General features: G+C 39.6%; 1 protein-coding gene across 3 annotated transcripts in view; it reads left to right on the top strand.

The window, feature by feature from the left end:
* The window catches only part of LOC146468392 (multidrug resistance-associated protein 1-like), a 35855-nt gene extending 9897 nt beyond the window's left edge, over nucleotides 1-25958 (top strand). For 2 of the 3 annotated variants that reach the window (XM_085124586.1, XM_085124585.1), the window contains exons 12-28: nucleotides 596-668; nucleotides 1729-1855; nucleotides 3152-3328; nucleotides 4212-4379; nucleotides 5852-5935; nucleotides 6128-6221; nucleotides 7128-7270; nucleotides 8312-8574; nucleotides 9146-9395; nucleotides 10154-10353; nucleotides 12046-12172; nucleotides 13338-13439; nucleotides 20594-20740; nucleotides 21424-21582; nucleotides 22197-22363; nucleotides 22893-23087; nucleotides 23868-25958. In XM_085124586.1, the coding sequence (XP_084980712.1) occupies nucleotides 596-668; nucleotides 1729-1855; nucleotides 3152-3328; nucleotides 4212-4379; nucleotides 5852-5935; nucleotides 6128-6221; nucleotides 7128-7270; nucleotides 8312-8574; nucleotides 9146-9395; nucleotides 10154-10353; nucleotides 12046-12172; nucleotides 13338-13439; nucleotides 20594-20740; nucleotides 21424-21582; nucleotides 22197-22363; nucleotides 22893-23087; nucleotides 23868-23976 (2585 nt within the window). In that variant the 3' untranslated portion in view covers nucleotides 23977-25958. The remainder of the gene's footprint in view (nucleotides 1-595; nucleotides 669-1728; nucleotides 1856-3151; nucleotides 3329-4211; nucleotides 4380-5851; nucleotides 5936-6127; nucleotides 6222-7127; nucleotides 7271-8311; nucleotides 8575-9145; nucleotides 9396-10153; nucleotides 10354-12045; nucleotides 12173-13337; nucleotides 13440-20593; nucleotides 20741-21423; nucleotides 21583-22196; nucleotides 22364-22892; nucleotides 23088-23867) is intronic. The other variant, XR_014867501.1, reaches the window with a different exon arrangement.
* Nucleotides 25959-26290: the final 332 nt, after the last annotated feature.

The raw sequence follows: 26290 nt of genomic DNA, 5'->3' as shown, positions 1-26290 counted from the left end.
TGATTTTTGAGCTTAAGAACGAGGTAAGAAGGGCTAATTTGAATGTCAACAATAGAATATTAAAATGGTAGCCATTTTGGAATAAGGTGTATATGTGGGTTGAGTTTGTTGTTGGTTCTCGTCCTTGCTCTCGGTCGTTTTTCTCCGGATTCTCCGGTTTTCCCCTTTTCTCAAAAACTAACAGTTCCAAATTCAAATTCTATGCGGAATCTGAGGGTCACGGGTTTGCCAGTCAAAACAGACTGACAAGTGTCATTCGCGTCAAACAAAGTTCATTTCAAAAAGTGATACGAAATACTCATCCCTCTCCGTTTGGTGTCCAAATTGAAAATAGTCAACTTTGCCTCTTTTAAGTGTTGGTTAAAATGGCTGTACAATACGTTTATCAAGGCATTATCCCTAGTTATTTTTTGCTTGATGTTATTTTTTTTGCTCGTTATCTGTCTAGCTAGCCTTTAAGACAAACCTTCCCGGGGCTCATCCCGTAATCTCTCTATGTATGACGAGTCCAAAGAGCGTCTGCATAGGAAGTTTTTGTTCAGCAGATCTTGATGAATCTCTTGGGTTTAAACGTTTTATGTTTTCTTTCACGCAGTGTCCTCCTCTGCAGTGACAATAGACAATGGATCGTTCGCTTGGACTAGAAAAGATGCACCTGTGTTACGCGAGTACGTTATTTATTTATTTGTTTATTTATTTAATCAAATTCCAAATTACGTTACATTGCATAAGACAATCCAGTGAATCTAAGGTCAGCTTAAGGACGGTGCCTACTAATACCGAAGTATTTTTGTGCGGTTTATGACTATGCGGGAAAAGCAGATCTTAGCAAGGCCTATTGGGATCCAAAAAGAAAATTGGGGGTAACCACGCATTTTTCAGAAATAATTAAACATTAATATCTCTGAAAAACGCCAAAATATAAAGCAATGTATGGGATTTTTTCCTAAATTGAAGCTTAATTATCTCTGAAAAATGCATGGTTACCCCCAATTGTTTTTTCAGATACCAAAAGCATTTGGTAAGTTCTGCTTTATCCGTATAGTTTTAAACCGCGCAAAAATATTCCTGTACTAGTAGGCACCGTCCTTAAAACAGAATACGAGATTCCTTGGAATAAATCGCTTAATATAATATCACAGATAGTCTCTAATAACTAGTTAAATATACACAAAAAGAAATTAAATTACAAAAAAATATATTTGCATTAAATTTATCATAAATGAAGGTAATCAAGTTCTTACGAAAGACTAACAAGGTGTTTGATTCCCTTTATAGTAAACTCAGCTATAATTAATAGGTTACGGCGCAGTCGTAGCATACTCAAAAGACGTGTTTGACAAAAGAAATAATGCGTCTAATTTGCATGATTTACGTTAGCTAAATAAATAATTTTTATACGTCGTAGGGATTTGAGGCGATTGTAAAAGGCCAAACAACGTGAGTCAAGCGAAAACAGTTTGGGGGAAGTGGAGTTATACGTAAACGTGTGTCTTGATTGAAAATCACGTGATATACCTCCTTCACCATCAATGCATTGCATTTCGGGGGAAATTTTATTGCAATACAAATATCCATCCCAAATGGTTCCTGCTTGAAATCTGACAAACCCGATCGTACGTCCAATAGAGTGCGGTTAAAGAGGACCAACCGAAGTGAATACCCATTGTTACAGACTCCTTACTCGGTTAATAAGAAATAATATTTAACAGAGCGTTTGAATTATAGGATTTCTCTCAGTATTCCAACTGGTTCGTTAGTCGCAATCGTCGGCCAGGTTGGTTGTGGAAAATCCACCCTCCTCTCAGCAATTCTTGGAGAAACAGAGAAACTGCAAGGAAATGTTTTTGTAGAGGTAAGAATTCGAGTTGGTCATCATTAATTGATAAGGGGTGCTGCGTCGGTAGGGAGTAGTAACGAATGCGTGGTTTGTCAACAGAGTTGATCACTGAAGGTAAATTGATCACCGTAAAGAGATTCCAGTCAACTGACGTTTCGAGCGTTGGCCCTTCGTAAGTCGTACTCTGTTGATAAACCAAACGGTCGGTCATCATAAATTACCTATTACCTGATTGCGACAATCACCCGAGATAGACATGTAAGGTAATGTACTGAAGGTGCTGTTGGTAAGATATGTAAGTTAATGTAGTTAATGTAGGTGCGAGTATTGGAAGACAAAGATTAGGGAAGCAAATAAGACAGGATTACTACTAAGGACAACGAAAACTAGAGCGACTAACAAACAAACAAACAAACACATTTCGTGGTTCAGTCACAGTGGTGGATATGACAGGACTGGCACAAGTGTGTTATCGTTTTATATGGGACAACCGTCTTGTTATCCTTGATTTTAAACATTTTTTTAGTGAAATAGTTCTTCTAGTAAGGTCAATACGAGTTATGTGATCTCCACAGCAGTCAAGGTCATTTGCTGTTCACTTTTCTTCTGTAAACAGTAAACACTGTGTCTTTAATAATCTCTAGTGTAGCATAATGATTTGTCCGTAAACATATGTTATTGAACTATAGCTAGCCTGTTTGGTCTGCATTGGGATATTATTGGTCGAGTTCTTTTTTTGCAAGTTTATAGAACGAGCCGAAGGCGAGATCCATGTAATTGCCAAAAAAGAGGACGAGACCAATATTTTCCAAATACGGACCGAACAAGCTAGTTCAATAAGGTTTTTATTACATAGACTTTCCGGCTCGTTGCTTTCTAGTCCGCGTAAAACTTGTTTACGTTCAAGCAGTGCGAGAAAAAGTACAAGAAAGTAAAAACTCCGACATGACGGTTGGAAAAGTTTCTACTTCATAAGCTTAATTTGAAACTTTTTTTGTTGTTTTTTGTCAAAATTGAAACACTTTGCTCCTTTCAAACGTACGTTTTAACGCAAGCGGTCCATCTTAGCGGTCCGTATAGGAAAATTCGGACCGCTCAGGGAACCAATCAGAATGCTCCTTTTCGGTGCAGACCAGTTCAGCTATATAATAAACATTTTTTTTTTTGGAACCAAAAAGAGCAATAATTATTGCTATTATTGTTTTAACAATTAAAAAGAGATTTTTCTTTGTGTCTGCGAAAACCTCATTGCTTTTCATTGATGATAGTTGGTATTTGTCTCTCAGCACTGATTTTCTCTTCATTTGTCAGGGCTCTGTGGCTTATGTTTCCCAACAGGCTTGGATCCAGAATGCTACTGTGCGAGACAACATTCTGTTTAGCAGAGCGTTTGATTCTGTGCGTTACGAGCAAGCGATCAACTCTTGTGCTCTGAGACCAGATCTTGAAATCCTTCCTGCCGGCGACTCGACAGAGATTGGGGAAAGAGTATGCAACATTCAAATTTTCTGGACGCACTGATTATAGTTGAAAAGAGTGTTTTGCCTTTTCCAGGCGCGCTACACAAGGCAAAACTGTAACTATAATTGTTGTAATCATGTCTAAGTCATTACTCTCACCTGCGATTCACAACGTAATGATTAGTTCGCATCATGTCTTGGCGTTATCTGTTCGTTATCAGAACTTATTATTCAATACATTCTAACACTGCCCAAATATGGTCACGGTGCACTCAATATTCGTAGTCGGTACACAACAGATATTCTGCGATACACGTAATTTCGTATGTCGGGGAGAAAAATGACAGAGCGGTTTAAACAAGAAACGCCCTCGGAAGATCGTCTCCAGCTTTACTGGTGAAAACTACTTTGTTATCAATGTGTTGAATAATAAAACAGTTATCCTCTTCAATCTTCAGGAATATCCCCTGAGTTTGCTTACGCGGCTTATTTCCTTGACCCCAAGGGGGGAAATGGGCCTGGAAAATTGTTAAATACACGTAAGGCCAAACGGAGTATATTCGTTAATTAATTAGCCCTTTTCGTATTTATTAATTTGTTCATTTATTTTTAAAGGGCTTTACTTAAACTAGCCAATGTTAAATAGGCGAATACCCTATAGAAATCAATCAATCAATCAATCAATCAATCAATCAATCAATCAATCAATCAATCAATCAATCAATCAATGTTGTCATAAAACACTACAGTCATTTGACATCACTCGAAGAACTTACAAAGCACTCGTGCCCGGACTTATGCTTGATACACTTTTCTGGTGTTCCATGACTGTCGTGGCTTCTTTATTTGTTTAAGAAAATTTGCTTCAGTGGAGCTAAAGGTCATATTTAAATGTTATAAACATTTTCCAGGGTATAAATCTGAGCGGAGGGCAGAAACAGCGCGTGAGTTTAGCTCGTGCAGTGTACTTCAATGCCGAAGTCTACTTGTTGGATGATCCCCTTAGTGCTGTAGACACCCATGTTGGAAAACACATCTTTGACAATGTTGTTGGTCCCAGAGGAATGCTGAAAAATAAGGTCAGGTTAAATTCAGTGTAGCAGTTTATTGATATCATTATAGTACAATTGAACCTGTCTAAAGAGCCATTTATTAATGTAATCCCAGTAGGGTCCTTTCGAACTTGGATGCGAGGCCTGGTGGACGTGAACAACCGAAATTAAAAAACGCGTTTATTTCAATTTCCGTTAGTGGTGTCCTCAAGCCTCAAATGCCTACTTGCCAAAAATCAGCATCTTATTGCGATCTGGGGTCGAGATATTAGCTCTGTTATGCCCCGATGACTCCATACAAATCCCTCAAATTTTGTCTCAGTTCCAAACGTTTGGAACTGAGACAAAATTAGAAGGATTTGAATAGTGTCATTGGGGCATAACAGAGCTAATATTTCGACCGCAAATCGCAATAAGATGCTGATTTTTGGCAAGTAGGCCTTTTTTTATCATGCTCTTTCCAATCATGAAAAAATCTCATTATTTCATAAATTTAGTTTTTATGACGTTATCACTTTAGGACTATATGTCGAAAGAGGCTTATTGAGTTTTATCGGTATAGTTTTGTACCCTGAAGAAGGCAGCATTGCCGAAACGTCGGTTGAAACTCTCTTAACAGCGTCGATTTTAAAATCTTTAAATTCTCGAGGCTTATTGAATCCCTAATCCTCAGTGGCGTGTATTGATTGCTTAGTGAAGATAGCTTTTGCTCAGACGCTTAAAACATAAAAGTCCGTTAAGTGTAGCGATTAATTTCAAAGTGCAATTTAAAATAAAGTATCCCTAAGTTCCCCTGATGAGTCCCCGAAGGTAAGATGTTGATAATTATCCAAACGAAACAGAGTAGTCAGTGTCAATTACGTGGTAAGAATGTTGGTGAAAACGCGGTGTTACTGCTGTCAGGTTACAAGCGTGTTTTGAAATCACGTTTTCTACCCGAAACTCATGGACACCTTTGAAACAACCTGCTAGAGCTCTTTAGTGCTACGTTAGGTAAACAAATAGGCCATCTCCGAATTGCTGTGAAACTGGTTATGAAAGCGAGGCTAAGTGCAAAGTGTTTATTGTGAAAATTGGTTTCCATTCATATGCAAACAAAGCTAATTTTGAATGAGAATGATGTATTATTCAAAGTGGCACAGGCATACTCGGAAAAAGGAAATCCGAGTGCTCATATCAGGAGTCGAACCTAAGACCTTCCGATTACTAGTTCGGATGCTCTACCACTGAGCTACAGGAGACTCGTGGGACCTTGTACGTAGCCTCGCTTTCATAATGAGCTTCACACCAACTCGGAAATAGCGTTACTACGTGTACGTTTGAGTTTTATAGCATCGCCTCTCCTTATTACCACAAATATTTCATTAGAAATTCTTTTTGGTTACTTTGGGGCTTAAGTCGTCACCAACGGCATTTGAGGACTGCTGTCACTCGACCGATCTTGCTTAATTCATTACTAAGCGGCATTGAGTGTTAACACTGCATTCCTTTCTCTGTAGACGCGTTTGCTTGTAACACATGGCGTTCACTTCCTGCCTCAAGTGGATCAAATTATAGTGATCAAAGATGGAAGAATTTCCGAGGTTTGTTCATCACCAAGTGCTTTTTGCTTTTGCAATCGTCAGCAAAATTTGAACTTTAGGTTACAGTTTAACAAAAATTGATGTTTAGAGTGATGTGAAAACTTTGTTGTATTGCTGTTCTTCCATGTAGGTTTTGAGTAAGCCACTTCTGCCTTTGATGCCGCCATGGTGCATCTTTCCTTTGTTTTTCAGTGTGGAACATACGCAGAGCTGCTGGCAAATTCAGGCGCCTTTGCTGAGTTCCTACAAACCTATGGATCAGAAAACCATTCTGCAAACTCATCAGGTGACATATATTCAACAATTATTCCATGAGCGCGCGTTGGATATGAGGTGATAGATATCTATCATCTCTTCTCAAACTCATTAATAATTCGTCAAGCCGAATCACTACCGTGACCGTGGTTTGGATATGTGCTCCTAATTACCATAAAATTTTGCCAACTTTAGCCTTGGATTTCTCCAAGAATTATTGATCATTTGAGAAGCCATATCAAACACTCGAAAGTCTGTTTCATCAGATATCCAAACACCTCAAAGTCGTTTAAAAAAAAACTCTGCTGTGCCTCGTTTTTTCAACCTACCTCTCAGTGTTGGATATCTGATGATACACGCTTTCTCGTGTTTGATATGTTACATGTCCAACAAGCGTGAGTGGAATAACAATCAGGAAATATTTCTAGATTTTGCTGATTTCGATTTGCAAGAACAACCAGATCAGAAGACAATTTAATGGTCGCTATTTCTTGGCCATGGTATCTGGCTCACATACCATGGCCAATCAAATTCCTGGAATTGCATCATACAATGATTCACCTTTTAAAAAAATGTTAAGCCACAGAGAGTAAAGGTTCCCAATTTACATCCCACTTTTCCAGGAAATGAAGCCGTCGTCATGAATTCCATAAGGTTACAATTAGCCTTTAACTAAGGTCGAGGGCCCTACCCAGAAAAGGTCGAGAGGCCTTATAAAAGCTTTTAGGCTTAGGACTAGTGATTTTTTCTTTACTTCGTGCTGGAGAATAGCTTGTTTTAATGACAAATCAATTTGTAATAAGCAGTACTTACTTAGCCGAATACATCTTCGATAAATGGACCTCGTATTCAAACTTTGCATTTAGGCCAGTGTCGTAAGAGTACTATCAGCTAAACACCCACATTTTCCTCTAGTTTACTACCCTGTTGTTTGTAGGTGAAGTCACGAGTCCAACTGAAAAACATGCCCGAAAATCAAGCACTTCCGCTGATACAAAGGAGGACGAGAAACCTAAAAAGCTGATTGAAGATGATGAAACAGGAAAGATGATTGACGTAGAGAGATCAGAAACAGGAAGGGTAAGGTCAATAAGGAAACCTTCGGGTACTCTTGCAAAATCTTTTCCGAAGACTTCGTTGGCTAAGATAACCCTTAAAAGCTACAAACAAGAGGACCCCATATTATTAATCCATCCAACAGTGCCAGAAATATTTGCGTACTTTTCGTTGACTCCTTGTCTCTCGATCAAGTATTTGCAAATCTTCCTTGTACTATCTTCGGGATTTTTTTCGAATCCGGAAACTTTTAACCATTGAAAACTACTGTCAATGTCCTCGTTAGTTTTAACGCTGATTACTGTAACTCGGTACTGAATGGACTACCTTAACGCTTGCTTAAAACGCTTCATTTTGTCCTCAATTCTGCTGCACGACGCATTTCCATGAAGTAGAAGTATGCTGCCTCATATCACCCAAACATACATGGTCCCCTGTACAACAGCATATTGCTTTCAAAATTACCCTTATTACTTACAAAGCTTTAAATAGCTTTAAAAATAACATTTACTTGTAGAACCGTCTTTCAATCTTAAGACCTAGGGAACTACGCCCCTTTCTTTCTCAGCGCCTAATCTTTGGAATTCTCTTTCATTATGTGTTAAGCGATGTGCATCGATCCTAAAACATATTTATTCGAATTTAGCGTTGAACTAAAACAAAAAAAAACGGTGTAGGGTTTCTGTCGCGAGACTGTCGGTCTCAGTATGGTGGCCCTTGGAAATTTGGGGTTGTGAAAACTAACTAAATCAAATTTGGAGAAGTGGCCTTTAATTGAAAGAAACACTCACTTTATAGAAGGTTTGGCCGAAATTTTCTTGGGTCGCGAACGAAAAATGCCGTTTGCTGCTGGAAATCTGTTTAATTTTTTTTTCTCTCTCAAACACGACTGGGAGTGAATTGGTTAGCATAAAACACAAGGTAGTTTGAGGGCTCTGTATCCGTTTTCACAGTTTGCTTAAACGAAGGCTGCACTGACGAGTTGAAATCACCACAAGAAACAGGTTTCAGCTTTTCATTAACTGGTGCGGAAGTAGTCATAGCATTTTTTCTACTTTGTTTTAGGTCAAATTCTCAGTATTCGTCTCCTATTTGAAGTCCGTCGGTCCTTGCGCCTCGGTTCTTGTATTCATCTTCTTACTCTTGATGGAAGGATGCGGAGTTGGTTCAGGAATATGGCTAGCTTACTGGAGCTCGGCAAATATCACTACAAATAAGGAAAGAGACTTTTACATTGGGATATATGGTGGAATCGGAATTGGTCAAGGAGTTGCGACCTGCTTGGTGTTTGGTACTGTTACTATAGGATCCATGCTCGCTTCACGAAGGTAACTATTTGATTGATTGATTGATTGATTGATTGATTAATTATTTATTGATTTAAGTACAATAGTGAAGAAAACTATGAGAAATAATTTAAACAGGATGAGCACACGCATCCAATCAAACTGTTTTTTTTTTTTACTTTACAAATAACCACCAAACCGGTTGTAACTAGTTTTTTCTCGTTTTGCAAGTTATTCGAACAGTACTTAGTAGAGTTGGATAACAGTTAGAGCGGTTTTCAATCGAGTGTCGTAAAACCAAAACCAGAGTAATCACCCTGGCCAATCACAACAAGTGCAAACGGCGCAATGAATCAATCAGAATTCAAAGGAAATGCATGTAACCGGCGCCAAGCGCGGAAAAACACGTGCGAGCGAGGTACGATTGGGTTTGGTTTTACATCTTATTGGTTGAGGAAGTGGCGCGAGTTTTGTCAACCAATCAGAGAGCGTAGTCATGCAAAACCAAAGCAAAAACGCAATTACTTTCGACACTTAATTGAAAACCGCTCTATGATGGAAATAGTGCATTGTACTTTGAACGTGACATGTTGTTTCTCCTTGCGGCTTGTAGGTTGCATCATGCACTCTTAAACAACATCATGCGTGCACCTATGAGCTTCTTTGATACAACACCTCTGGGGAGAATTGTCAACAGGTTTTCAAAAGACATGGATGTCATTGATGACACCTTACCTCGCGCTGTGTCCGATTTCCTTTGGTGCTTGCTAGAAGTAATTGGCATGATCGTAGCGATAAGTTACGCCACTCCTCTGTATCTGTCAATAATACCGCCTCTTGGACTTCTCTATTTTTATATTCAGGTGAGATAGAAGAAGAAGAATTCATTGTTTATTTGTTGTTTGTTTCGTTGGGTTTTCATTTTAATGGCGGCAGTCTTTAAAATCCATATAATTTTTTCTTTTGTTCTTCCCAAAGAAAGCTTTATTAAAGGCCTGTTTGCTTTTTTGTTTTGTTTCTTTATGCATTTTTTGTCACACTTCATTGAAAGGTTCTTGTCCAAGACTGCGTTTTTCAAATCGCAAGTGTATAAACCAGCTACGACTTCAGCACGATATCGCTGTCGTTTTCTGAGAAATCCTGCAAATTTGCGTCAAGTTCCAAAAGTATTCGAAATTCCCAGTTTGCGATATCGCGGCGTTAAAATGTCGCTAGTTACACACGCAATTTACAGTGGCTTACTGCAACTTTTGCGCGACAATCACAAAAATTACACGATAATCGCATGTGCAGTCTGGCCTTTCGATCCTGATTTTAGAATCAAACATCTGTTAGTTAACAGCCTGTATGAACAGACACTCTTCTGTTATTCGAAATGGCTTTTATTCCTGTTGATTGAAGGGGGGGGGGGGGGGCACCTCCATAACTTCGCAAGTATAAAAGCTATTAGCATGAGACTTAGGGAATCGGTGACGTCATGTGACGTGGTAATTACCTCATAATTACCAAATGGCGGCCATGATTTAGTTTACCATTACATTCACCGCCTTCTCCCAACTTCAACAAGGCAAACACAAAACTAGTTTCGTCTCAGTGAATTGAGTACCACTTGTTTTCACAGAGAGTTTATGTAGCGACATCCCGCCAGCTGAAAAGAATCGAGTCCGTGAGTCGTTCACCAATCTACAGTCATTTCTTGGAGACGATCAACGGTGCCACGACAGTCCGTGCATTTTCTCAACAGCAGCGTTTCATCCGAGACAATTACTCTAGGACTGACGAGAATCAAGTGGCTTACTATCTTTCAATATCCTCTAACAGGTAAGGAAATATCACTTTCTCTGACAACTTAGGGCCACTCGCTTATTCTTACTGCGCCCCTCAATAACATACGGGCTCTGAAATTCAACCCCAACTGCCGATTTGTGTGTTACTGGTGTCAATCACAATTACATTGCGGCGACAACTGGGACCGTAAAAATACAGAAACCGACTAATTGGATCAAAATCCGCCAATCACAGGGCATGAGCATGAACTTTTGACCCAGTTGAGCCAAACTGTTATGTTTTCTTAGAGGTCCGCCGCAGTGATTGACGGCAGTGAAAAGCGTAAAGGCCGGTTTACACATGCGATTTTTGATGCAATTTTTGTCGCGATTTCCACTGCGATTTTTGTCGCCGCCAAGTTGCAACTTCAAATCGCGCGTGTAAACCGGCTGCGATTTCAGTGCGATTAATCGCGCTTTGTCGCCGCGAGTTTCGCACATGCTCGAAACTTGATGCAATTTGGCGGCGATTTTTCAGACAAATGCGTCAAAAATGACGTATCAGCCGGGTCCCCACAGGTTGCTTGGTATCTGTTGCGCGCCATTTTGTTCCAGCAAACATGACCATGCATAGTGCGACCTCGGAAGAAAACTAAAGGTTCAAACCACCTAAAAAAAGGAACCATCAGTGGTCTTATAAAAAGGAAGAAACCCTAACTGAGCTGTGGCCAAAATATGAATGCCTTTATAAAACAACATCACAAGAGTATAAACTAAACCACAAAAGGAAGGCGGCCGTACAGGAAATTACACGCTGTATCAATGAAAACTGTCAACCAGAAGAGCCCTTAACCGGTAAGTTGTTTTAGTTTTCTATTCTTTTTTGGTCTTTTTCATGTTAAATTTTTTCGAATGCGCATGCTCTAACGCAAAACCGCTGCTCAAAATTACCATGTTTCATAGAAATTGCAGCGATGTCGTGCTGAAATCGCGCCCGAGTCGCACTGAAATCGCAGCTGGTTTACACGCGCGATTTGAAGTTGCAACTTGGCGGCGACAAAAATCGCAGTGGAAATCGCGACAAAAATTGCATCAAAAATCGCATGTGTAAACCGGCCTTAACGTAGTAAAATTGCCAGGCGTTGTATATTCTGAATATTCGGTTTTATTAAGTACCTCATTTTTCTTTAGAAAGCTCCTTATCTACATTGTATACAGGTGTAGTTGTAGATTCTGCCCTAGCTGGCCGGGAAGAGGGGAGGAGGGGGGTGGGGGTGTGGGGAGTTTAAGAGGAAACAAAGAGAGCTACCGACTACGACATAAAATGATTGGTTGTGCTAACAAAGCCGTTATGTACTATACTCACATTATTCAAAATTTTCCCACCCTCGCCCGAAAAAGTTTCATACTCTTTTCACATCCTAAACAAGAGCGGAAAAAATCACTTGTTATTTACAAAGACTGGACAATGCTTTCCTATCCTTAATCAAACTTTATGTCGAACGATTTTAGCGAGGCGATTCCACTCATGAAGTCCTATGATAGCGTTAAAACGTTCCAAACACAAAGACACCACAATCACAGATTTCCAACCTACCTACCCTTTTACACCTTGATGTCAGCCTCATATCTGTAGTTCTTATGCCGGACTTAAACGTCCAGTTTTATTGGGAAAATAAACAAAAAACTTTGAATTGTTAGCGTAGTTCTGATGGCCCGAATGTGAACATCTTTTTCAAACTGACAGGTGGCTGGCAATTCGTCTTGAGTTCATTGGCAATTGTCTGATACTGTTTGCGGGACTGTTTGCTGTTATAAGCAGAAATAAAATCATGAGCGGATTAGTTGGAATGTCATTAACTTATTCACTAGAGGTAAGAAATATTTCTAGCTACACATTCAAAATGTCAAATGTCTATACTATAACTTGACGGAGAAATCATCAATTAATTGACATATTCCAAAACCTAATTTGGAGATTGCTAAATGTAAATAGCCTTTACTATAGACGATCTGTCCTGTGAACAACATCCCTGTCGAAGGAAGAGTTCAGGATAGCCTAAGTACTTTTAAATCCTACTTCAATAAATTATAAGTTTAGAGTATATTTTGAAAACATTGTAATTTATATATTCTATATTCTTGAGGTACGTGTAGTTAGTACGGCTCGCATAGACTTGCTTACAAGTCGAGCTTTGAGAGCGCGAAGCGCGATCGTCAGAGCTCGAGCGAGCGAGAGCCAGGTCCATTCAAAGAGAAGCAAGCGAGCGACTTTGAGAAAGTCTACGGCTCGCAGGAAGACCATGTTTTGTAAATGATTGTGATACTGTAATTAAATAAAGATGATGATGACGACGACGATGATGATGATTATGTCGATAATAAGGATCAATCTGCTAGTTATTTGAAATGACGAGCAATGGAAGCGGGATACCTATTTGTATGACAGTAAAGTCAGTTTTTTTCAGATAAAAGGTAGCTAGTTACGAAGTTTGTGATGAAATGCGGAAGGTGCGAGATTGTTATCATGCTACCAAGCGTCTTGCTCCTTCATTAAAATGTCTCTCCAAACTGAAAAGGAGTGGGGCCAGTGATTTCATTTGGAGTCTTTATAGTTACCGCCAAGTCCAAGCTCCGACCATCGTCCAAGATTGTGACGTCTTTGAAGATGCTTCACTGATCCTGTGATATCGGTGATTCAGCCATCTATAACAGTAAAACAAAGGCTTTTACTGCGTTCCGTGATTGCTAAGCAAACCCACGACACTTTCTCAGCCAATCAAAAGCGAAACCAAAACCAACCGTGTCTTGCTCGCACGTGTTTTCCCGCGCTTGACCGCTTGCGTTTACTTGCTTTGAGTTCTGATTGGTTGATTGTGTTGTTGTGATTCGTCAGAGTGGTTGCATTGGTTTTTTTACTGTTCGAAGATACAACCTGTGACGTACTCGCATTAACCATCCTCCCTAGTCCCTTCCGTCCGCGGAAATTCCGGATGGTACACACTTTTGAATGCTTCTAACATAGGCTATTGTCCTTAGATTACAGAAACACTGAACTGGTTAGTGCGAATGACAAGTCAACTAGAGACTGACCTCGTTGCAGTTGAGAGAGTAAAGGAATATTCAGAAACATCTACCGAGGTATGAGCTCGAATTAATTAATACGTGACTTTGTAGCTCACTTCGAATTACTGGACAAAATTAATAGGCCATTTCCGAGTTGCTTTGAACCTCAATATGAAAGCGAGGCTAAGTGCAAAGTTTTTATTATGAAAATTAGTTTTCATTCATATGCAAACAAAATTAATTTTCATGTAAAAAGCTATGCACTGACTTTTGCCTCACTTTCATAACGAGGTTCACATCAACTGGGAAATGGCCTATGACGTGCAGTGACGTGATAGTGTTCATCCGCATAGAGACAGTTCAGGTCTGGTCAGCTAATCAGGTGTATCCATCAAAAATTCCTACTCATACATATTTTGCAGAACTAAATGGTAGAGGGCAGAGGATAAGCAATGACAAACAGGGATACGCTCTGACGAAAAGCTTACGCTCAAAACATCAGGTTTCTTCTCTCTTTAAGGTGGCTTATTCACCTTGTCAACTCAATTTTTAAAATCAAATCTTTCATAGGAAATGTCACACTACTTAAGAGCAACTTTCCCTAACCACCGCGTGAGGGGCGGCACAAGGTCGGAAAAATGGACCCCTTGATATTTCGTCCAGAGATAACCTATTGTATGCTAAGAATCGTGATATAAGTTTTAGGTTCTAGAGTTTTTGCATTTTTGAGAAAATTACGAAAAACCGTCGACAACCGGTGAAGCCGAAAAATCACAGGAATGAGGTTAAATTTCATGATCAGATAATCGAACTCGCGTGAAGGCGCATAGCAAATTATGGTTTTTCTTAGTTTATAATGTTAATCAGGAGGTATTGCTAAGCTGGTTTGATGATAGTTTAGACTTACAATTGTAATTCCGAATTTCTGGGGAGCAAGCGAAGAGAACCGAAATTTGTAGACTTTGAAAATCAAAAATTCCATACCATTTTCAAACATCTCAAAACATACTCGGTATTATGTAGAATTCTTTCAAAATTCAATTCTAGCAAGTAAAAGAGCTGTTTGTGAACGTGATATAATTTTTTTCTTGGCAAAAGTTATTTGTGAGGCGAGCGGCCCCATGCAAGTTGACCCAATTTGACCTTTCGAAGAGATCTTGTTTAACCAGGAAATGTAAACAATTCTACTATCCTTAGCTCGCTTTCTGAGCAAACCATTGTAAAACCCTGCCATTTCCCATTAAAACTACCCAGTTAACCTGAGATAATACCTCGGTTACAGCTTACCTTCCAAATGGGTGTTTGAAGGCAAATAATTTTGATGTTCTTCGCTAATTTTCTCGTGTCTTGCTGCCGTGCTTAGCCACCGGCCTTTTCATCACTACGGCATTTTCTAAGCGTCACCTCTTTCTGGGTTGTCCAATATTTTTGTAGGACCTGGATCCATGTCTTGCATATAAAGCATCTTCTGGGTATCTACTGAGTTTTGTATTGAATATTTCTAATGAAAAGAGGCAAGAAAGTGAAGGAACTAATTGAACTGAAAAACAGAGGCAGATCGATGTCACGCAATCTTTACATCCAAGTGATCACGTGCCGCAAATACATCTGCGTGGATATTTTTGTCTTGCTCTTGCTCATTTCTTCATTTTCTTCCTTACTAGCATACAATGTTTCCCTTTTGATTTTTTGTAACTTTTTTATTTGTAAGCACAAGCCTATTTCGAAGGAGAGTTCTTTGTATGCAATACTTTGAGTCGGTGTATATACACGCAACACATTTACTTTTCCCATTTATTTCTAGTGACTGTGCAACAAACTAGAAATCCTATCTAGTTTTAGCTCCAAAAGTCAAATGCCTGGGAGGGTCCATTGCTAATGATTTCCTAAAGCAGAAGAAAGGGAATAGTAATATATATCTGAAAAAGGGCTAGTTACTGGCCGCAAAGCGAGTTTTTGTAATTTGTATTAATTGTATTTACCGATTTGCCCATGGCAGGTGAATACGCAAATAGGTCCCCTTCGTGGCGTATCTAACTTTTTAGGATTATGTTCGACAAGATACGTTTTGAGAATGATGAATTGTTCTAGAAAGTGACACAGGCACACTCGCAAAAAAGAAATCCGAGTGCTCCTCGGATTTCTTTTTTCCGAGTATGCCTGCGTCACTTTCTAGAATAATTTATCATTCTCATTCATTCACCAGGCTGGAAATATACCATCACATTTATTTCATATACGACACGTTCGACATTCAAATCCTAGCAGTATGCAGGATGTTTGTCCCATGAACCTAGTTTAATGGCCTTAGCTCCCACGAGTCTCCTGTAGCTCAGTGGTGCAGCATCCGAACTACTAATCGGAAGGTCTTAGGTTCGACTCCTGATAGGAGCACTCGGATTTTTTATTTCCGAGTATGCCTGTGTCACTTTCTAGAATAATTCATCATTCTCATTCATTCACCAGGCTGGAAATATACCGCATCACATTTATTTCAAAAAGGCAGGGCTGTCAACTCTCCGGGATAATCCGGGAGTCTCCAGATTTTGAACCCTATCTCCCGATCTCCAGATTTATGTCTGTAATCTCCAGATTTTGAGCCGTATCTTCTGGTCTCCAGATTTATGTCTGTAATCTCCCGGATAATTGACAAAGTTTTCTATTTGTCGTAGACTCGAATTTGCTGACAAGAATATGTAAAATGTTTAGCGTTGTTTCTGTTACACGGAATGCCCGCAAGGCATGACGTGTCTAGGTTTCGGTCGGGTATCTTTTTCTTCATCGGTGTCATAAATGTGCACATTAATTTATGCATTAAACTCTGTCCTCCCCTAGTAAGGATATATTGTTCTGATTGTCTTCAACAGAAGCGGCCCAATCAAAATCTATTTTTCAGGCACATATCACGAGAGAGGGGACCCACTCATCACTTCTGTGTGACGTCAAATCATCATTTGATTTATTCATTAAAACTAGATTAAATTCTTCCCTCTCCCAGAAGGGATCTATTGTTTTGATTGTCTTGAACAAAAGCGGCCCAATCAAACTCCATTATCTGCGCGTATATCACGAGGGAGGGGACCCACTCATCTCTACTTGTGTGACGTCAAAGCAAATCATCATTTGGAAAAGTTGTTTTCGTTCAATGGCGGCCACATGTCTGAATTTAAGACTCCGGATCTGCCGTTTTCAGAGAGAAAACCAACCTTTTTCAAGCATTAAATCGAAATAATAACTTCTAGGTAGTACTCGACAGTTGAAACGGCGGAAATTGGGAGAGTTCACAGCAAAGAAAATCCGCTTTAAAAAACAGATCGAATGATCAACGCGAAGGATTAGAGCTAGAGGAGGCCAGACCAGTTCAGCGGGGTCATGACGTTATTGCATAGTTATTTCTGGTATGATTCCTAGTAACACAACGATAAGTATCACGCAATATATCTGAATAAAACCATTCAGACAATTATTTCAATGGCCAAGGGAGGATATTTTTTAAATATCTGCGAAACATACAATGGGGAATAATTGGGGCTACATTAAGCATTCCGTGTAATGCCATTAGAGGGGCATCTTGTTAGTGTTTAATGTCCTCCCCCCCCCACTGCTCACTGAACCCGTGACTTTGGCCTGGATGGGACGCCTCTGTAAGGCTCTTTGTTATTGCTGTCCGGGGAAGTCATATTCTCCATATTTGAAGACGTTTGAGGTTGACAGCCCTGTAAAGGTGCCTTTTGATTCAGAAGTAGACGCACGCTTTTATATGATTCTCGAAAACTATCCCTTTGGAAACTGAAAATGATTTGCTTTTGGGTTCGCACAGTACAAGACATGTTTCTTTTTGCACGAGTAAAGAGCACGTAAAACTGTTTTGAGAGTTGCCATCGAGAGAGATCTGTGGCAAACGGTTTGTTTACCTCTAAAAAGGTTCTAAATATAGAATTCTCACTGATTGATCGTTCGCCCGATAAGCAAAGCTACGTAGCACGTGCGAGGCTCCTAACTTTTTCTTAAATTCGGAAAACCGTATTACGCGGACAAACTCCACTAGATTAAAATCTTTTCAACTTACAAAGATATGTGCAGGAAAATGAGTTTAGGTCTTTTAAAGTGCATTGTATAACCTTGAGCGCTCACTTTGTCAAAAAAAAAAAAATTCCTTTGAAATCAAACATTATTTACGATTCGGCAACAGTAATTAGGACGCATGTGTTTACTTCTGCCGAAATTGAGTCATTTGCTTTTGACCACTTTGGCTACCAACTAGGCGCTGAAACGAGCAATTACTCTCCATCTTCCAATTTTTCAACCGATGACGCAGAGCAAATGACTCAATTTCGGTAGAGGTAAACACATGCGTCCTAATTACTCGGAATGCCGAATTGTAAATAATGTATGATTTCAATTTTTTTTTTTTTGACAAAGTGAGCGCTCAAGGTTATACAATACACTTAAAAAGACCTAAACTCATTTTCCTGTACATATCTTTGTAAAGTTGTAAAGATTTTAATCCAGTGGAGTTTGTCCGCTTAGTAAGGTTTGCCGAATTTAAAAAAAGTTAGGAGCCTCGAACGTGCTAGCTTCGCTTATCGGGCGAGCGATCGAAGATCACAGCTCGAACGCCGTGAGAATTTTATAATTTTTAGAGGTAAACAAACCGTTTGCCACAGATCTATTTGTGTTCGGTAATTATCGGCTTTAAACTTTAAAAAAAGATCTCTCCCGATGGCAACTCTCAAAACAGTTTTACGTGCTCTTTGTCTTGTGCGAACCCGAAAGCAAATTATTTTCAGTTTCCAAAGGGATATTTTTGGAGAATCATATAAAAGCGTGCGTCTACTTCTGCATCAAAAGGTATCTTGTTGAACATATAACTCCTAAAAAGTTAGATGCGCCACGAAGGGGACCCATTGGCGTGTACACCTGCCATAGGCAAATTGGTAAGTACAATTAATACAAATTACAAAAACTCGCTTTGCGGCCAGTAACTAGCCCTTTTTCAGATATATATTACTATTCCCTTTCTTCTGCTTTAGGAAATCATTAGCTATGGACCCTCCCAGGCATTTGACTTTTGGAGCTAAAACTAGATAGGATTTCTAGTTTGTTGCACAGTCACTAGAAATAAATGGGAAAAGTAAATGTGTTGCGTGTATATACACCGACTCAAAGTATTGCATACAAAGAACTCTCCTTCGAAATAGGCTTGTGGTTACAAATAAAAAAGTTACGAAAATCAAAAGGAAAACATTGTATGCTAGTAAGGAAGAAAATGAAGAAATGAGCAAGAGCAAGACAAAAATATCCACGCGGATGTATTTGCGGCACGTGATCACTTGGATGTAAAGATTGCGTGACATCGATCTGCCTCTGTTTTTCAGTTCAATTAGTTCCTTCACTTTCTTGCCTCTTTTCATTAGAAATATTCAATACAAAACTCAGTAGATAACCAGAGGATGCCTTATATGCAAGACATGAATCCAGGTCCTGCAAAAATATTACACAACCCAGAGAAAGGTGACGCTTAGAAAATGCCGTAGTGATGAAAAGGCCGGTGGCTAAACACGGCAGCAAGACACGGGAAAATTAGCGAAGAACATCAAAATTATTTGCCTTCAAACACCCATTTGGAAGGTAAGCTGTAACCGAAGTATTATCTCAGGTTAACTGGGTAGTTTTAATGGGAAATGGCAGGGTTTTACAATGGTTTGCTCAGAAAGCGAGCTAAGGATAGTAGAATTGTTTACATTTCCTGGTTAAACAAGATCTCTTCGAAAGGTCAAATTGGGTCAACTTGCATGGGGCCGCTCGCCTCACAAATAACTTTTGCCAAGAAAAAAATTATATCACGTTCACAAACAGCTCTTTTACTTGCTAGAATTGAATTTTGAAAGAATTCTACATAATACCGAGTATGTTTTGAGATGTTTGAAAATGGTATGGAATTTTTGATTTTCAAAGTCTACAAATTTCGGTTCTCTTCGCTTGCTCTCCAGAAATTCGGAATTACAATTGTAAGTCTAAACTATCATCAAAGCAGCTTAGCAATACCTCCTGATTAACATTATAAACTAAGAAAAACCATAATTTGCTATGCGCCTTCACGCGAGTTCGATTATCTGATCATGAAATTTGACCTCATTCCTGTGATTTTTCGGCTTCACCGGTTGTCGACGGTTTTTCGTAATTTTCTCAAAAATGTAAAAACTCTAGAACCTAAAACTTATATCACGATTCTTAGCATACCATAGGTTATCTCTGGACGAAATATCAAGGGGTCCATTTTTCCAACCTTGTGCCACATTTTTTCAATCTCACTCGGTCCCCATAGAGAGTCGCTCTTAATACCTATACCTAAATATACATTAAAGGGGCCAGGCCTGGCCATTGTCATCGTCAGTTGTCAATAAACTATCAGAGCGTGAACAACCAACAGCATGCCACATGCGTCTTTTTCTACGACTATTGTTGATAAAATTGGCTTAGTTTTCGGAATAAATCCTGTTAACCGAATTAGAAACCGAGGTCTTATATTACCATGATGATATGACATTTTGAGGCATATTTTTCTGAGAGGTCGCTTGAGTCAACAACTTGCCACGACTGAACGGCGTGTAAATTTGTAGTTCACGTCCACAAAGGTGTGAAAGAAAAGAGGGGCTTGCCCTTTCACAACGGAACGTCTTGTTTAAAGGGGCAGTGTCACCTATTTTTAGCGTCATTTTGAATAATGGTTCAGTTTTGTTGACAATAACCCTGCTTGTGCATAGAGACTAATAAAAATTATCCTTGGCTGCGGATGGCTAGGATGGAAAAGGATTGCAGCTTGAAGAAATTGGCCATTTTTTTCAAGTTCTCCCTGCGTATTTTGAAGAAATTGCTAAAAAAAATTAGTTTATTCTTTCTTAATGAAATCACGTAATATATTTCTCACGGTGCTGTAAGAGCAATTTTGTATTGGAGAAGGTTTTGTTGTCAAATATTTGCGTAGTTTTTACCAAAATACAGCCTACCCTCTGTGACAGTGTCCCTTTGAGGTATTGCCAGTTGCAATGGAATAGCATCTCATCTATGGCGGAGTAGAGAGTTTGTTATAGAAGTTGTGGAGGAATGCTGATCTCATAAGCCACCTTGTTAGAATAACGGGTGTTATACATGTGCACATTTGTTAATTAAAGATTGTGCGAACTCGTATAGAAGAGATAAACGCTTCTCTTTACTCGTTTGTACAGGCCGAATGGATAAAACCTGATAATCGACCCCCAGACAACTGGCCTGATGGAGGAAGCATTGTCATAGAAGAGTTTGATCTGAAATATAGAGAAGGATTACCTCTTGTACTCAGACAGATAACCTGTGATGTCAAGCCAGGAGAGAAGGTATACTTCTGTCCTCGTACATAATGTGGGGGTGGGGGGGGGGGGGGTCACTTAATTTCTTAACAACGTACTTTCTCTGAACAAGCAAAGAAGACCAAGAAGTTGCATTCATTGAGTCTCTTTTTTAATGCAATACGAGGTTCAAAAACAAAAGAAAAAAAAGCAAACTTAATTATCTTTTTCAATTTCTGTTCGAGAGAAAAAAAAGTTTGCCCAGCCTTTGTCTTGCTTTTTCTCCTATTATTCCAGAAAAGTTTCGTTGCGTTTAAATGCCATTTGTATCCAACCTTATTGCATTACTATTATCTTTGAATAGGGTCAACCTTTTTAGCAATTCTCGAGAACGAGCATCACAACAGGAAAGCAAATCGTCATCAGCTTTCATTTGAGTGGTGACATTTTACAAAGATTACGTCCACAGACTTACTTTTAGTGTTCAAATACAATGGTAGCGTTATGGTGTGCCAGCTAACATCGTCTATAGTTCAAAAGTTCAATTCTGAACCGACTTTGAACCACAGTGTAGGTAAACAGCACTACTATAAGGTGCAGCTCAGTAGCTTTCATCTTAATGTGTAAGAGCTCTTCTACCAACTTATGAAATAGAATCAGGTCGACTTTTGCGTGTTGATACTTTGTCACGTTCGCTGAGAGTTACTGTATTAATCTGTGTTATTCAACAGATCGGCATCGTTGGCCGTACAGGAGCTGGCAAATCGTCCCTGGCTTTAGCTTTGTTTCGTATTCTTGAGAGAGCTGGTGGAAGGATCATGATTGATGGTGTTGATATCGCTGCAATTGGTCTCCAAGATCTGCGATCACGACTCACTATCATTCCACAGGTAACCCCTTGTCACAGTTAACAAGATTTCGGAATTATACAAGTAGGTGCCATACATTCCTCTCGGAAACGCAGATCAAAATAGAATTAAACGACGAATTTATCCATGAAGCTTGAACGTTTTTGTAGTTTCCACCAGGATAAAACTACTTATGGACTCGAGTGAGGTCCCGCGGGACTTGCAGACGCCCGTGGCTTTCCAGAGGCAAAACCAGCGCTTATCAAAGGCGATTCTGGATTGGCATGAATCCCAAGAGTAAGGGGCAAAGGATCGTGGAACACAACCCCTGAGAAAATAAACAACAACAACAACAACAATAAAGTAAAAATTAAAAAAAAATCAATTAAAATAGCAAAACTGAAGATGGAGATTGTCAAACAACGCCAGTTGTTTCCTTTGTTTTTAGGGGGTGGGGGTGGGGTTACAATCCCCTATACTGTCTCAGCTCCTTCCCTTCCTTGTTTTTCATGATTTGCTTGGTTCTTCTTTCAGAATCCACTATAGTTTTTATGAGGAAACGTCCTTACCCATACATTCCGCTTTAGATTTGTTCTCGTGAGCTCTTCATGTGTAACATTTCGTGATCGCCGAGTGTTGTGATTTAATCCTAACAGGATCCCGTGTTGTTCTCTGGAACTCTCCGCTTAAACCTGGACCCGTTTGATAAACACACCGACGAAGAATTGTGGAAAACACTCGAAGTGAGTCATTTGAAGAACTTTGTTTCTGGGCTGAATGACGGCCTCCAGCATGAAGTGGCGGAGGGAGGAGAGAATTTAAGGTGAAACATTCTTCAGCCTTTCATTTTTGTTTTGCACTTAACATCTTCATACGATGATAGGCTACAATTCACAGATATCACTTGACAAGTGCTCATTACTAAGAACTGGACGTAAATGGAAAGTTGAATAAAAGTCTCGGTTTAATAAGAAATCTTTTTTGTGTTCTCAGAAATTTCTCAGCTTTCTAAGGACTATGTCAACTGGGGGACATGCGCAGTAGAGACCGGTTGAAACTAATTTGCATACAACTCGTCGCGGCATTTTTGCTTTTCCGCCATTGCAAGTGCTTTCAAAAATATTGCAACAAACAGCTTCTGTAATTACTTAAGAACATTTGTAAATGAAAAATTCAGCTAACTTTCCGAAGATGAACGCGATTCAAACAGATGAAAACAACTTCCTGAACTCTCCGGCGGTATTTGAAAAAGTTGGGCCAACGATTTCAAAGTGCTTCTCATCAACACGCGCATGCGCCTGGTGTGATATAATCCCTTTAAAGACATGTTTTATTGACTTATTTTGACACAGTGTTGGGCAGCGGCAGTTAGTGTGTTTAGCGCGTGCGCTGCTCCGTAAAAGTAAAGTCCTGGTTCTCGATGAAGCCACGGCCGCGGTGGACCTGGAAACTGATGAATTCATTCAACAGACGATTCGGCGTGAGTTCGCCGACCGCACAGTGTTCACCATCGCTCACAGGCTCAATACCATCATGGATTATGATAGGTGAGAAAAGGAACGTAATGAGACTAAAAGGGGATTTTTTTAACTTGTGAATGGGGGCATGCGCAATGAACGAGTTATCACTATGTGAGGAGAAATGTCACTCGTTCGTTTTTCTGTTGCTTCCAGTTATTAGAAGCACGGACGCCCGGTGTTATGCGTGTTGCAGGCCCTGGCCTGGTAACCCATAAGCTTGTTAACTCTTAACGTTTAATAATTCATGAAAAGAAAACAAATGAAATCACCTCAGTGAAGGAGGTTTGGAAATTAAATGTGATCTTAATTGTCAAAAAATGTGGTGAACTTTTGCTTTGAGCTTCTCCAAGCATTATTAATGTTTTGAGAAACTGTGATATCATTACTAGCGGAGGAATTAAGGCTTTCTGAAGGACGTAGTGTTAGCAGAATTATTTTTTTAAAAAAGGTCGAAACAAAGTGGAAATGTTTGGGGAGAAGGTCATTTTGTATGCTTTCAACAAGGAAATCTTAACTTGTCAATTTTAACTTCAAAATATGATAGAAATGTACCCAATTTTTTCCAAGTTATGGCATTATATGGCATTTAAGAGTCAAGGCTTCCTTGGTGATGCGGCCGGCGTTACGTCCAGGGTCTGCGAAACGTCTGAGTCCAATACGACATGTATTTCCTTGCAAGTAGTAGCCGTTTTAGATTCGTAATATAGTCTCAAAATCCACTTTATTTTTTCGTATAACGGTAGTTATTCACCATAATTTTCTTGAGTACAGTTCAAATAATTTATTTCATATTTGTTGGTTTTACAGGGTTCTGGTTCTCGATAATGGCGTCATCGCGGAGCTCGATTCACCTGCAAACTTGCTGCAACTGAACGGCATCTTCAAAAAAATGGCACAAGGTGCAAATCTAGTGTAAGTCCTTCCAGCGGCAGCAGGCCAGTCGACGTTTGTAGTTGTTCTTTTTTCTAATGACAGTGGAAAGTAAAGGTCAGGTCACCCCAGTGGCTAGACTTTCTCAACGTCTGTTTCCTTGGAGTCCAGTCAGCCTTGCTATTTCGATACTCGTCCTTCGATTCAGTCGCTCCTTGCTCACTTTTGGCTCATTACGAAGTCCACTTATGGCAAGTCTACCCAGTAGCCTCTAAGCACCTAATGACTGGCTCCAAGGGAAACAGTGAGTTTTGTTTCCCCTCAACCCTCAATGTTCCCCGAGGCGAATACTGAGGGTCGAGGGAAAACAAAACTTACTGTTTCTCGTGAGGCCAGTCATTAAGTGTTTTGCTGTACCTCCCAACTCAAAAATAGAACAAATTATATCCGGGATCACCTTACGACTTTATTTTTGTCGCGGTTTCAAGGTGCACGACCTGATCACGTGCGAGTCGAAAGTTCAAGTTGTTGTTTCCCTAGGGAGTTAGTGAGTTTTGACCCATGGCACGTGACACGTTCTCCTCGAATCGGAAAACGTGTTTGAGTTAGAAGGTATAACAATGCGTTGTGTTTGTCACGCTTCTTGGGAACTAACTTAAGGTGGCTGGCACCACCTTAAAATTTCTAAAAATTTAAGGTGGCTCTAAACCCCTCTGATAAATTTTGTCAAAACTTTTTTAAAATTGTATCTAAACATGCTGATTACATGAAAAATACTAAAATTGCAGTCAGGAATGGACATAATACAAAATCTTAAACTTGTCGGGCTCTGACCACAAGAGACTTTCCTTGAGGCCTGGCATTCTCAGAGAGACTGAAATGCGGGCAATGAACATATTGACATTCCGGAAATTTATAAGTCACTCACAAAATTTGTTATTCCGGGCGGTGATCGTTCGTTACGCGTCGTCAGTGTAGAACGCGCAAACTGTGAATCGTTAGACAAGCGTTAGCTTATTTGTCGTTTTAAAACCGACGAAGGCCGAAGATTTTCGGCCAAAACTTCCTTACTATCGTTTTGATAAAAGTTGTATGTTAACTTTTTTTTTTCAAGTCAAAGTTCGCCACGTTTAAGATTGTATTACCGTAATAAAAAATGAGGTCGCCAAGCTCGTCTTTTTTTTTTTTTTGTTATAACCACTTAAAAGTAACATTAAAGGCGTTTTAAACAGGTTATACTGTTGCTATGATAGGCTATTTATGTCGAGAAAATGAGCGTAACTTGCTCACCAATGTTAAGGCATGTTTTTGATACAATTATTACTGCAAAGTGATGGAAACCAGTTCCAGCCGCCTTAAGCAACGACGACGGCCACGACAACGAGAACGCCATAAATCCAACGAAAACTGAAAGCAGTCACTCTGCATGTGCGTTATAAGTCGCGGTACATTTCTTTGCGAAACAACGTGAAACGGCAAGGTTTTGTGAAGAACGTGAACACATGACGGTTAATTTTTAATTCTCTTTCCTTAAGTTTAACGCCGTGCTACCATTTCTGTTAGTTGCTGGACAGTTCGGTCACATTTTTCAAGTTGTACGAGTTTTAAAAATCGCGGCTGAACTGAAATAGCGTAAATTTATATTTTCAACTGACGTTTTCGTTGTCGTTGCCGTCGTCGTTGCTTAACTTGATTCCCTACTATCAGAAAGCGCAGATCATATTCACGCTGGATGAAACTAGAGTTCTAAGCAAACCCAGGTTGGAGTCCCCAACAAAAACAGGGTACGAGGACGTAAGAAGTTCGACGGAATAAGTTATATTTCAGTCAGGTGAAAACGTTTCACGCAGGTTAAAAAGTGTGCTAAAGTAATTGCATGTGAAGCGTTTCACGTATAATAAGTTAAAAGGTGTACTAAAAGTAATTGCATGTATTACTTTAAGATTCGCAGACCGATTCTGACACTTTTCTGCATATACGATTATACAGATGTAAAGATTTGATATTAAAGCAGAAGCTTTCAAGTCAGTGGTTTTGTTATGATTTGAATCAATCATTTTATTTAAGTGTGAATGTATTTAGTTCAGAGCATTGAATGGAGACACGCAAAATCGAAGGGGAATTTTGAAGCAGAACTGTTGGTTGGTCATCAGAGTACCCGGAGGAAAACCTCTGGAAGCAAGGACGAGAACCAACAACAAAATCAACCCACATATGGCGGAAGTCACTGAATCGAACCCATTACTTCGGCATCCCTGCTCCCCCCTTTTAAAAACCAGAGAATAGTTTACGCCGGCCCGTGTACCCCTTCTTTGTTTGTTAATGTAATACGGACACCTGTTACCCGTTCGTCCAGACCA

This window comes from Pavona decussata, unplaced genomic scaffold, assembly GCF_977016875.1.
Source record: "Pavona decussata unplaced genomic scaffold, jaPavDecu1.1 SCAFFOLD_131, whole genome shotgun sequence".
In the NCBI taxonomy this organism is placed as follows: Eukaryota; Metazoa; Cnidaria; class Anthozoa; order Scleractinia; family Agariciidae; genus Pavona; species Pavona decussata.
This window is presented reverse-complemented; position numbering and strand designations above follow the sequence as displayed.